At 32.6% G+C, this 13,870-nt stretch overlaps 1 protein-coding gene across 2 annotated transcripts in view; it reads right to left on the bottom strand.

Annotated features, from left to right (window-relative positions):
* The window catches only part of LOC149419345 (extracellular serine/threonine protein CG31145), a 303,213-nt gene that overhangs the window by 99,410 nt on the left and 189,933 nt on the right, over positions 1–13,870 (bottom strand). For both annotated transcript variants that reach the window (XM_089638246.1, XM_089638245.1), the window contains exon 5: positions 12,484–12,765. In XM_089638246.1, coding sequence (XP_089494372.1) covers positions 12,484–12,765 — 282 coding nt within the window. The remainder of the gene's footprint in view (positions 1–12,483; positions 12,766–13,870) is intronic.

Genomic DNA, 13,870 nt, shown 5'->3' with positions numbered 1-13,870 from the left:
TTTGCTTTGTTACCATAACCTTAATGTAACATAAATCTTTAATTTAAAATATGTTTATTATTTCACAAAATAATGCATTATATTATTGTACCATTATTGTAATATTATGTTCATAGGTTTGATAAAAAAAATATTGCATTCATGTTTTGAACCAAAATTATACTTTTTATTTTTCGCCCATATAGAAATAATTTTGTATGTTGTTATGTATTGCCGATTAAAACATTATTATGGAATCATTACATATTTGATAGAAAAATAGTCCCATATGATATCCCGTCCTTTACTTTACTAGAGACTCGATGAAATTGTACTTCTGATTTGTCTATTTTTTCCTTTCTTTGACCGCCTGCAAGTGTCCGATTATTTTCTTATTTTATACATATATTTAACTAATGACGTTACAACACATCTAGATTTGCTATTGTCTCATAAACTCGAGATAAAATGTTGCAAAGTTATAAAAACCCTTACGTTTCCAGTAAATTCTCAATTCAAAGTTGTTCATGTATGACAAAGATAGACATTCAAAGACTATGTGTGTATGAATGAAATAAACGATAGCGGGCGGCGTTTTCGTATTTGCGTCGAAAACATATTCTATATCACGGGTGTGACTGAGATAACAAGATACACTTACTCGCTTACTTTTATAAAGCGAGCATGCTATTAGATTGACCATTATCTCACTTTCCCTAATGGCGATGAAAAAAAAATTACATTTTTATAAATATTTGTTATCTCATTTTTTGGCTTTTGCCAATGTTTGCCGAGTAATGAAAACATTTTCTTATCACACACAAGGGCACTTTTTTATGCAATTTATTTAAACGTAGAATACGACCTACCGTGGCAGTTTAGTACTAAAATCGAAAGCACTACAATTGACTTGGTTTTGGATTGCCACTTTGAGATTTCTAAAGCGCATCTATACAGAGTGTCCGGGGGTAAAGTGCGCTAACTTCGGAAAGTGCTTCAACATTATGGTAGAGGTAAAAAAGTAAAATAACCTATTTCGAAATACCGAGGTTTATTTTCAAAAACAAAAATATTTTTCTATTGAAGAATATTTATTTTCCCATATAAACAATTAAAAACTACCTTAAAACTTTGGAATTTCGAAAAAACTTTTTTTTTGCTATCGTGTAGAACCACCCTCCGAAGTTAGCGCACTTTACCCACGGACACTGTGTATATATTGTAACGTCATTGTAATATACTGTCCTTTAAAGGTACACCTACATCCATTAAAAGTTGAATTATTAAATGACATTTGCTTAAAAAATTTTTGGTTAAATTTACTTACAAAAATGTTATATGTTTAGAGCTAATTCACAAAATTTTAATAAAGAAGTAAGTACAAGTGGCGTTTTGTTCTGATGAGATTCTACGAAGCGTAATACTGGTATAATTATTGCAGTTCCAATGAAACGGAAATTATAAACAAAATTATACTGCATAATTACTGCGTTGAACTAAATCACAAAGCTATCACGCTCCGCAAGGGTAAGCAGAGTCCACCATCACACAATTCATGTGGACATTGTTGACTGTCTCGGCACGTACTCCTTGCGTCATTCGTGTACGTCATCGTCTCATAAACAGGTACTCTTCTGTTCTGGAGATAACTCTAAATCCTCATATTATAGAGGATTTAAAGAGACGTACTAGACTTGAAATTAATGGGTACTCTTCTGATGATAAGTACTATAACTCCTGATATTATACAGAATGTTAAGAAACGTACTAGACTTAACATAAATAATATCTTCTGGTGATAACTACTCTAACTCCTTGCTTTGTGGCTTGCCACAAAGTTTCAACGTAGATCAAAATTTCTTTTTTTTTACTCCAAATAATGACAGTCAGTCGTGCGATCGCCTATATTCTATATACAGGATGGAGCAAAAGTAATCACCCGATGTTCTTTTGCTGTATTTTTTTATGATAAAACATTTGGTACTGCTTGTTATTCCAAGTTTTTGCGGAGTAAACCAATTCGTTTCTTGTTGATTTTTATTCTGCGTTTATTTACTTTACAAATGTTAAAACCGAATTGATATTTGGCGACATTTGCAAAAGTTATAGCGTTTTTTAATAAGGTGATTACTTTTGTTCCACCCTGAAAATATATTTTTATGAATAAGAATATTAATAAGTAAATAGGTGACATAAGTTTTCATTCATTCTGACGGCCGGCGTGGTCTAGTGGTATACGCTTTTGACTACAGATCCGAAGGTCGCGGGTTCGAACCCGGCGTGCGCAAATAAATTTTATTTGATTGATTTGTGTTATTTCACAATTAATTAATTAAAATAATATATAGTATATTTGCGGCACGTTCCAGAGTGGAAGATACTACCAGTATCGCCCTGGTGTAAGACCACCATTCAGAATTGAAACGTTGCTTGAAATGGCTTTAGCCGTGTTTGGTGACCAGATCTGAATAGCCAGGTACTTCCCCACCTTCCTCTTCCCCATCTCCCTCCCCTCCCCAATACCCTCAGCCTCACAACATACCCCAATTGGGGATGCCATAGTCTCACTGGCTCCAGACGGGAGCAGTTGGGACTCTTGTGCGGTAATACTGTAAAAAAAAAAAAAAAAAATTCAAATCGGTTAAGGAATTTTCCATTACGTCGTTATAATATTATATCCAATATAACGGGTAGAACCAACTAATTTGGTTCTAAAGATGTTTACAGAGTTCTAAAGATTTATTTTGTAAATAAATCTGTCTGAGACAAATAAAACAACTTATGAAGTCATACAGCGTTTTATTTGATTATGCCGGTCTCTCAGCAGGTATTAAATAATGATGATAATAATACGGTAGTTATCAGGGCGCAAGCAAAAGATTGTCAAGTACAATAATTGGGTAAAGTTCCCGGTTCCCGGCGTTGCCAAAGAATTGCGGTTCGAGTCCCGTCCCGGCCGCCTGATTTATTCCGGGTAATTAAAACAAACTGAAATTGTGGTCCGGCAATAATTTCAGGATTAAAACTAGGAGCAGCAACGGCCGCAAGCGGTGCTAGGCACCAACACCCGCACCGAGAGCGGACGTTTGGCCGGCTCAGTACTACCATCGCTCATCGCTAAGAAATTATAATACTATTATTGAAGATTTGTCAAGGCGCGCATTATGTTTGCTTGGCCAGATATTGGGAAATTTCTACGTATCTTTTATGCAGTAATTTATTATTACCTACTTGTTACCATTGAAAGCTCACGGGATGTAACTTGAGTTGCCAAGATGGTAATAAGAAATTTTATTTCTACAGATCATAAAATATTACATATTTTAGATAAAGACACATTTAAAAAAGTCTTTAAAATATTGTATAGGTAGAATATTCACATAACTACTCGAGCGATTGGTGTCATATATACATTTAGCATTTTATTTAAGTTACACCATTCCTCGATATATTAAAATGGACATTATTTACTGCGGTTTGAAGCCAATGAATCCATTTTGACCAGATTTGACCGTTTTTCCCATATGTTCAGGTTCCATTAATTTGGCAAAAACTTGGCATAATAAGCCAAAAATTACTCGAGTGGAAGAAGAATACACCAGCCTAAAATATGTATATTCTAAATGTGCCTTGTTATCACTACGAAAATAGCTAATATGCAAAAAAAATGCATGGCAAACAAGGTTATAGTTTATTTCGTGAATAATTTTATAAAAAAGAAAAAAAAGAAAAAAAACTTTTTTTTAGCAGTTTACTCTTATATAAAATAATGTTCAATAATTTTCACATTCCTCATCAATCATGCTAATTTCGGTTGTCTGTGATGTTGTGCGTAATGTGAAATATTCCTGCATAATGCAATGCGTAAAATTACTTACGTTCATTTAACTTTTAATTTTCAAAATAGGAACTGAATGTGGGAGCCAAACGATAAAGTAAAAATACCATGCGTTATGTATCAAATATATTATTTACATAGTATTTCGATATTTGAAATGTATTATCTTTTGTTTATTTTTTTCATAGGTTTAAATCTATCACTAATGAATTTTAAGGTTTTTACTGACGACATTCAATCGGAAAGTAAATTTCTGATTGTCTATCAAATAATTATCTTGGTATTATCCTGAAGCAAATTTATAAATTCTTTGAAGTTCACAAATCCCACAATTATAATATCCCGTGATTTTTTACGGGTCTGTGCTAGTTTCCAATAATTTTGGTAATACATCTATCTCACTTGCAGACAAATTGTATTGTTTAATTCTGTGACAGAATGCTAGAAATTTAATGCGTAATAAAGTTGTCCATCAGTTATATATGTTTTTAATGGAATTTGTTGAATATGAGATGAATAAAATTTACGGCCCATCAATATGTAATAACGTTCGAAGAGAGAAATGTGACTAACTAACATTTTTGCCAAACTGAATTTATTAGTTTCAATGATTTATTTATTTATTTATTCATCTTAAGTTAGCTCACATCTTCGTGTGTGCTAATAGTTTTATAAACATATAAACATGTACATTGTTTGGCAAACATAATCTTTCTTTAAATCTTTCAATAAAGTCACAAAAAAAGAAACATTAATAATTGAGATAGACATATTTTCTTAATTCATTTTTGAAATTATTAATATTTTCTATCACAGCAATTTCCTTCGGGATTTTGTTATAGAGTTGAACGGCCTGGTACATCAGAGATTTTTTGGGGCTTGTTTTTTTTCTCGTTGGCAATCTAATTTGCTTAGAATTTCTCGTCCCGTGTCCGTGTATCTCGTTATTGTAATTTATTTTTCTTTTCAGTTCCTTAGACATCATCCCTAAGTTAATTTTATGTATAAAAATAAGTACATTCAAATACACAGTTTGCTTCACCGTCAAAATATTCAGCTCCTTTAACATGTCTCTTATCCGTGTGTATATGTTGCGCTTAAGTATTATTCGCATTGCTTTATTTTGCAGTATTTGCATTTTTTTCATTTTCTCTTTATTGCAGAGAAAAAGAATACTTGAACAATAATTAAAGTGTGGTGATATAATTGTATTGTATATTATCTGGCATGTTTCTTTATTTACTTTGTTTCTGATTCTACCAAGAAATGATATTTTTTTTGCAATTTTTTTAATTGTATAGTCTGCATTTTTTGAGAAGTTCAATTTTGAGTCTATAATAACAACTAGATATTTAATTTCTTCCACTTTTTTTATGATTTCTCCATTTATAGAAACCTTTGGTTCCTCCTTCGTATTTGTTTTGCCTATATGCATGTATTTTGTCTTATTTACATTTAGTTTTAATTTATTTAGTTTGAGCCATTGTAAAGAACATTTGATTATTTAAAACTCAATTTGGCAAAAAATTATGTTAGCCCCTTGTCGCTCATAATTTATTGAAAATCTGGTAAAATTATTCATATTCCCATTAAAAACGGGACTGCAGGCTTTTTATGAATGAATTTAAAGGTTTCCTAAAAAACTTTCGGTAAAATACGAATATGTTATTAGGATGTCGTAACATTTGTTCAAAAAAATTCTAATATGTCTTATAAAATGGCGTGCAATCGCGTTATTAACAGAATTTTAATAAGTTAACAGTACTCATTTTTCTTCTTAGGATCAAAATTAAACATGTTCTGTTTTTTTTTTGTTGTTTGTTTTTGGGGTGTTATGCCGTGTTGCGCTAACTCCTTCTTTAGCCGAAGTTTCGGACAGCGTTGCAGTGTCCATCATCAGGGCAGATCCGGTAGATCCGAAGATGTGAAATAGTATGTCCAAAAACAAACAACAAAAATGCTTTTGGCCGTGAGAATCTAAAAACTTACATGTTCTGTTTTGAATATTACCCGTATGATAAAATCTTTATTTTTTTAAACTAAGATTAGTTTCATGTGAGGGTTTTTTGTTTTTTTTTATTACTTATTTATTAACAATATGATGATTATGTTCACATAGGTAGGTATTTTAAAGGTTAAATAAATGCCGTATTATTTGAATATTACAACACACGAGAGTTACAGCACCCTCGATTGGGGGATGTTTCGAGGGGAAAGTAAATTGAAGAAGATAACGAAAGGGGGAGTCGGGGGGTTGGAAATAATTATCTGATTATTCAGAAAACGTTTATAATACTTTTCGATTCTGGATAGTTATCTCTCATCAGGGCAGTTCTCAAAGTTTAGACAACAGAGCGTTGCTTATGCAAAAATTGGGGACTTAGCCAGCTGAGGAATTGAACCAACAAAGACTTGGTTCGGAAACAGATACATTTGTCCACTCACCTATAACTAATTTCCGGTTCCATGATAACTCAACACACTGACAATTCAACACACTTTTAAAAAGTGATATAAAGTCATTAGACACGCTGAAAAAAAAAATTTAACCTAAACTTACCTACTTAACCCAGTTAATAAAGTTTTTGTTTCATCACTTTTCATGACTTTATATAACTTTTTAAAGATGTGATGATTTATCCGGTCACCCTAATTTCCGCATCATCTACTTCGTTTAGATCTTCTGGAATACTACTGTACGAGTATTTTGTGACCTACATGGAGAAAAATGACTACTGCTAATGTATGAAGAATATCTTCAAATTAACTAGTTTCCGGAAAAACTAATAGAAAAATACGAATATATTTTCATGATATCGGACGTGTTCCGATAGTTCATGAAAAATCCGAATATTTTTGCATTACAGCGAAAATTTCTGTATGGTCATGATAAAAGCATCAAGGCAAATCAAACATTCTTAAATAAATGTTTTATGAATCAGGTTTGTTAATTTATAGTGATGCCAAAATTTGATTTCCCTCTCTGTAGATTACTACCTATCCGACGGTAATCAAACGTTAAAATTACTCTACAGTAAAATTTACGAATAAATAATTAGGTAAACATTGTTATTATAATTTGGAACAAAGATAATGTATTACTTTGTTGATAATTTAAAGAATTACTGAATAAGCTAGACATCTTTTTTCAGCCCCCAATTCCAAACTGTAAAAATAAATCGCTTCATATCACGAAATATCGAAAAGGAATAATTCTTAATATCCTCGTTCGCTGAGAAGACGAAGGAAACCTTGTCCAACCTCACGCGATATCAAATAGAATTGTCTATGTTTATCCATAATAAAATTTCTAATTCAAAAGATAATTGAGATTACTCAATCCGAATTGTCAATTTTCTTTTTCGACATTAAAAAGAAAATTTCCGCCATCGCAGAAAATCTCATCGGTTTTTTTTTACAAAACAAATTCGAGAATGAAACGGATTTTATTAATCAGATTTTTAATGAAATGGAAATAACGAATTATTAATGAAAAGTCGAATATAAAAGTTAATGGGATTTTCAATGAGTTATTGGGGTTCTTGCCTTCCCTGATTCGTGTCTCATCTACTTAAGCGTAGGTAGATTTACATTATTTCATAGATATATATGAGTTTTTGATTCGAATTTAGCAACCGTTCATTATTTCACAAGAAACCAATCGATTCGCAGACAAAAATCATTAAAACAAATAATAATGTGTAGGTTAGTACCTTTTTGCGATATATATCAACATCGCATGTTTTGGTATAAATGACAATCTTATCCGATATAAGTAGACAGAAATCTACTTTGAAAATTCTAACAGCCTTACTAAAAAACATGGTGAAAGTTTTATTCAATTGATAAACGACCGTGTGTGTGAAAACCTTACATATAGAAACTGGCATAATATAGTGCATGGATTTTTTTTAAATTAAATACAATATATAAATACATTGCTTATCCAGCCAAAGAGGGACGATTATCTGCTGCATAACCTAGGAGTAATAATAATTTTTTATCGAATTTCGAAATGTTTCCGAGGTATTTTAAATATTCTATACACTCCTTTCTTTGGATGTGTCGTAAAAATAAATACCATTTTAGAAACTAAATAAAATTACCTTTTGGGTTTTTGTATACTATCTAATATAATATTTACTTGAATTTTAAAAATCAGCAAAATATTAATTTCATACGTGAAAAAAGTTGAAAAAAAAACTTAGAGTCCTTTTACTAAAGGAATTTGCAAGAAATTTCACTTCACTTTTTATTTCGTTCATTAAATTATAATAATAATTCCCAACGATTAACCTGGAAAATTTGATTTCATTTTTGCACAGTATATACTTGGAACAATGATTTCTTGGAATTGTATTTACCTGCACATTATTAAGGCATTTATGGTATAATAATTAAATAGAATGAAAAAATTTCTGATGATTGGAATAAAAAAGTAACAATGTGGTTAGCGTTTTTGACAACATTTTTCACGTTTGATATTAAAATTTTAGTATTTAGAAATAGAAATATTTAATTTAAATGCATAAATCAGAAAAATAATAATTTTATCTAGTTTCTAAAACAGTATTTGTTTTTACGGAAAATTAAAAAAATGAGATGTTTATAGCGCATTTGAAATGCACAAATTGCAAACTGATAAAGTGATGAAAGTAATGAACTGCGAAATAGGTTAATGAAATCAACTAGATTCCTACAAGAAAGATTTATAAAAAATTGTAAGACAACAATAAAATTTATTGAACTATCGATGATAAGCCATTAAACGTGTACCTAAAAACGTATTCCATAAATGGTTTAGAGAAAGTTCTGCAATAATATGAATGTTACATTGAACTCGTGTTAATTAGTCGTCTGAATGATAAGACATTAAATGTATATGTTTATAACACGTTTCGCCATTCAGCAATTTTGGCAGAAACGATAAACTATTGCAATAATTGATAACATTTAATGATCCCATAAATTTCCACTTCAATATTAGTATATGTCATGTTATTGCCGTAATTTATAAACAATTTGTTCAAAATGTTTTAAAAACTCAACATGTTTATAGAACTATTTTTAAAGTTATTTGAACTTGTTTAGAACTATTCTTTTCACTTCCGTCTGCGATAATAAACCCTAACTTTTGCCCGTTTGTGCATATCGCAAATAGCACGTTTTTGGATTTAATAACACCATTTATATCTAGAGGCCGATTTTCACTCTGAATAGTAACAAGTGATTATTTATTACTGATGTGTTACGGTAAAACTGGGTGAAATGATTTTTTTTATTGCAATTCTTTCATAATTTGGTGGCGCTTCTCCTGGTTTTACCCTTAAACTAGTGTAAATCGGACGTAAGTAGTAGATAACATTAAAAAAGATAAAAGTTCAACATATATTATTTTTTAATCCAAGTTCACCTAATAGTAAATTCTATTCTGTCACAAAGCAATACCAGTAAGAATGTATTTGTTACTCCAATTTCCTTAACTTAAATACGTATGTACTTAATAAAAAACCAGATTGAACTTTACGTAACATTTTTTTAATCGTTCAAAAAAAAATTAAATAATTTTTCCAAAGAAACGAAACTATTTAAATGAAAATTCTTTTTTCAAACTTTTTTCAGGCAGTTAGGTAGGTAGGTAGCAAAATATAGAAAAAATGCGAATAAGAAAGTCCAATTAAACAAGAATGTGAAAAATAATTTTTGATGAACCATTAAAACGGCCGCCATCTTGAAACGAAAACGGAGAGAACATTCAAATTTACAGACAGACGAAATGCAAAACGGTCGAGTTAAAACAGGAATTCTCTGCGCATTATCTTTTCACTTGAAATGAAAATAATATGTTAAAAACTAAGAAGTAAAATATCTTTGTTTTTATAAACAAAAACTCTCTAGCGGTGACCTCTAGCGTATTGAAGTTTGCACTGATTTTTAATCTGGAATTTAAGTACATATAGGTTAATGCAACTTTTTTGAGCTTTCAATGTCATTTGCACAAAAAATAAATTTGAGTAGGTTATATAACATTTTACATTCGATTCTAATGGTTATGATATATATGAGGATTAACAACATAGAGAGAACTATCTTTCACCCAACTACTAACTAGGTAAAGGAAACTATCGGAAACTCCATACATTAAATTATTCATTGAGTTGTGAACTATGAATCATGGTGATCTGCAGACAGGGAATGGCTGGACTTCTCACAAACGACCCTCTAACATGCTATTATACTAACTAAGCTGATTAAAAAAAAAATTATTCAATTTAAATGGCGTGTACACATATGTAACGAAATAATCGCTTTTACACGTACAATATAATATACAATATAAGGAACACAAAGTAACGTCTCAAAAAGCGCTTCATGCGTGCATGAAGCGCTTTTTTGAAGGTGGTCTATACCACCATATCGCTCGCCATACAATCCGATACAGACCTGTCACACTAGACCAAGGGTTCCCAACCTTTTTGTACTCTAGAGAACATTCTAAAATATCGGTAGGGTGGCGGGCACCACCTATTTTTAATCGACAAACTCGGGGCACCAATCGCAATCAAAATGACAACAACGCGGTTCCAGGCGGGGAATGCTATTTGCACATCACTCCTTGTACATGCCGAAAACCCGAAGTGAGCCGATGATCGCCGAACCGATCTGGACGGTACGAGCACGTGACTACTGTCAGTTTGGCTGTCGGGGCCATGCTTATTGCTTTCACTGACAGACAGCTGGCAGAGTCATTTGCCGTGTATTTTGGCGCCTTCGGCGTTCATCGACTCAGTTTGTGGCGTTCGTTCACTTCGGGTTTTCTGCGTGTACAAGGAGTGATGTGCAAATAGAACTCTCCGTTCCAGGCTAGCGTGAAGAGTTTAGTCTGGCTCGCCGCTAGACAGGTTGCGACTACTGTCAGCAAAGGAACCACTCATACATACAATATCTCAAACATACGACCGTATTTAATGAACCTCAAACTCAACAAAGTTAAAACTCTAACAAATAAATAAAAATAATTGATATTTTTAATTAACGTTTATGAAAAATTGAATTTAATTGTCGAATAGTGGCGGGCATATGAATCCTATAATTTCTATACCCGCTATATCCGATTTTTTGACAAAATGATCTGAGTATGACATCTTGTTCACATTTTTGCGAGCAACAAGAGGAGCCTAAAATTGAGTTTCAAAACCCTCCTTTTCGCGACCAAAAACCATGTTTAAACTGCGAGTGAGAAACCAAATCCGCTATATCATACAGAAAGTTACTATCAAAACCCGCTATATCGGATTCAACGAATCACAAGCAGTTATTTTGCCAAAATACAATATGGCCGCCGCTCTGACGCCACGCTCGTGTTACAAAATGATCTACGCGTGAGTTTCTAAACCCGCCATGTCGGCTCAGTTGACTATCAAAATCACGAAGTGAGTATCAAAATCCGCTATATCCATTTTATTTATCTAAATAACTTAATTATTGCTAGACATATATAGAAAAATAAATGCTTTTCGAAATTTTATTACTCCAATTCATTATATAAAAAATTGTAATGCATTTACTTATGTACGCTAGAGATGTGACAGTTTTTTGCGGTTTTCTCCAAATCAATGAAAGTTGATATAGCGGGTATAGAAATTACACGACTCAATTATACGAATCGATCCGCGGGCGCCATGGTGCCCGCGGGCACGGGGTTGGGAACCCCTGAACTAGACAGAATATGCGTTATAAGTGTGGTGCGGGGCCATGGTGATATGCAGCGATCTGCTAGCCAGACAATATTTGAAAACGATGATGAATTAAAGAACTGCCGTGGTCAACCGTTTTTTTATGTCAAAGTGACAGATCCTTTACAAAGAAATGATATTCCGCGGCAGTTTCAAAATTGATCTGACCCCCTCTCCTTCCGTAAGAATAGCTTTGTGTGACAATACAACATAAATATAATCTGTATAGACCACGCCCAAAAACGCGTATAGCGTAGTCTGACACAGGCTTAATACGAATATTTGAATCTATACAAAAACGCGTTTTTCGGCAAAATAGGTTCAACCACGAGCAAGATATCCATTCTTATAGCATCTGTTTTAACATGTCACCAAATAATTTTCCCGCTTGACATTCTATTTCAAATAGATTTGCTGTTTTGGAACGTATCCCAAAATTAAATTCTGTTTTTGAAAGCAGATAAAAAATTCTTTCTAATTTTGATTTAAAAAACGGATAATTTGCAATTCAAAAATATTAATTATATGAACGCAAATATGGCAAATGTTTTTAAAATCGCTTTCCGATGTTTTTTTTATAAACTGTGTTTACCACTTAATAAGAAAAAAAACAACAAAAAAACATTATAATAATTTGTTCCTATTGGCTGAGTGGTTAGAGGAATTGTTCCGGTAAGACAGAAATCCAAGTTTGATTCCCAGTTGAGACCGTTACCTTATTATCTTTCGTAAATATGCAGACGGTGAAGTTGGTCGTAGCTCGTAGGAAACAGTCGGAATGTGTACATGCCATAATATATTATAACTTCATTTGATTCTGTTATCTATGTGTAGAAGTCAAGTTAAATATCAAAATAGATATACGTACAAATGCACGAAGTATAAAGATTGTATAAGTAAGAAGTTGGTAAAAAATAAAAATAAACTCACGAAGGGTCCAAATCCATCATATCCGTGATTGACGGGTTATCCGATCTGAACGCGTTCCCGTCCTCAACGGCGCGGACAATAACCTTATTGACCGATGTCTTCTGCTTCTTGTCCCTCAGCAACACCTTGAGGGACAGCTGGATGTCCTTGAAGGGATCGTGGGGCTCTGCGGGGGTGGACGAGGGGGCCCCAGCCCAGCGGGGGTGGGGCCCGCCCAGGGCGTCCTGAAGGCCAGCTATGTGGGGGTGGGGGCCCTCTTCGGTTTCTCGAGATGTATTGGCACTGGAAAAAAAATAAAAACTAAACTTTTATACATAATAAAATATTGGCTACATCGGTGTCAATTCAAAACTACATGGAAGATATATCTGGTGTGTATTATCTTTACAGTGGGTTTAACCTACACGTATATTTACTATAATATTACATTATGCCATGTTTTAAAAGTAAGATTGCAGTTAAAAATAAGTATAGCTTTACGCACAACATTGAGATTTTGGTGAAACTTTGAACTCACACTACTATTCTATTTTATGGAGGATTGACCTGAAATTCTGGAATTTAGTAATTATACTTGTGATTAGAATGTAATCATTATAATATATCTTGTATTACAAAGAGCATCATATTGATTTGTTGCAGTATTGAAATAGCAAATTTGAAAACTTAAGATATTCAATTGAACCTAGAGCTAACGCCGCATATATACGTCTTTTGTCTTTTTACTTTGTGACTGATAAATGTATGTATTCTAAGTTTTTCTCATATTTAACTCAATGCGGAAAAATTCAGACTTTTAAAATTCAGACTTTTTTATCGAAACGAAAGAACGATCTGTTTATAAATCCATAGATTTGTGGTTTTCGCAAAATCAGAGACACCACCGACATGTGAACAACTTCAGGCTGTTGTAGTGTTGGGTAGTAACAAATTTTAAACAATTAAGAAATTAGTCTTCTCTAAACCATTTTCATATTTTTATATGTGAATAACGTTCAAAAGTCACAACTGCTCCCAACAGTCCGGAGCCAATGAGACTACGGCATCCCCAATTGGGGAATGTTGTTAGGCTGAAGGTAGTGGGCAGAGGAACGAGATGAAATGATTATGTAGAGTACTGAAGTTCCTGACTACTCATATCTGGTTACCAAACACGGAAAAAGCCATATCAAGAAACGTTTCAAATCTGAATGATGGTATTTCACCAAATCCTTTATATATTACGTCCAATGAATTAAGTAGATGTAACTTCATCGGAAACTCAGTATCCACAATATTTATTAAACTTAAATAACAAAATTACGCAGAATAAATCAACGATTCCATAAAAAAATCATTTCCTCCTCTTTTCAGCAAGTAATTAGATTAACATTGTGTGTGGAGAATT

This window comes from Hesperophylax consimilis, chromosome 12 (genome assembly GCF_061612785.1).
Source record: "Hesperophylax consimilis isolate HC1 chromosome 12, BYU_Hcon_1.0, whole genome shotgun sequence".
Classification (NCBI taxonomy): domain Eukaryota; kingdom Metazoa; phylum Arthropoda; class Insecta; order Trichoptera; family Limnephilidae; genus Hesperophylax; species Hesperophylax consimilis.
The sequence above is the reverse complement of the archived record's forward strand: the minus strand, read 5'-3'. Positions and strand labels throughout refer to the sequence as shown.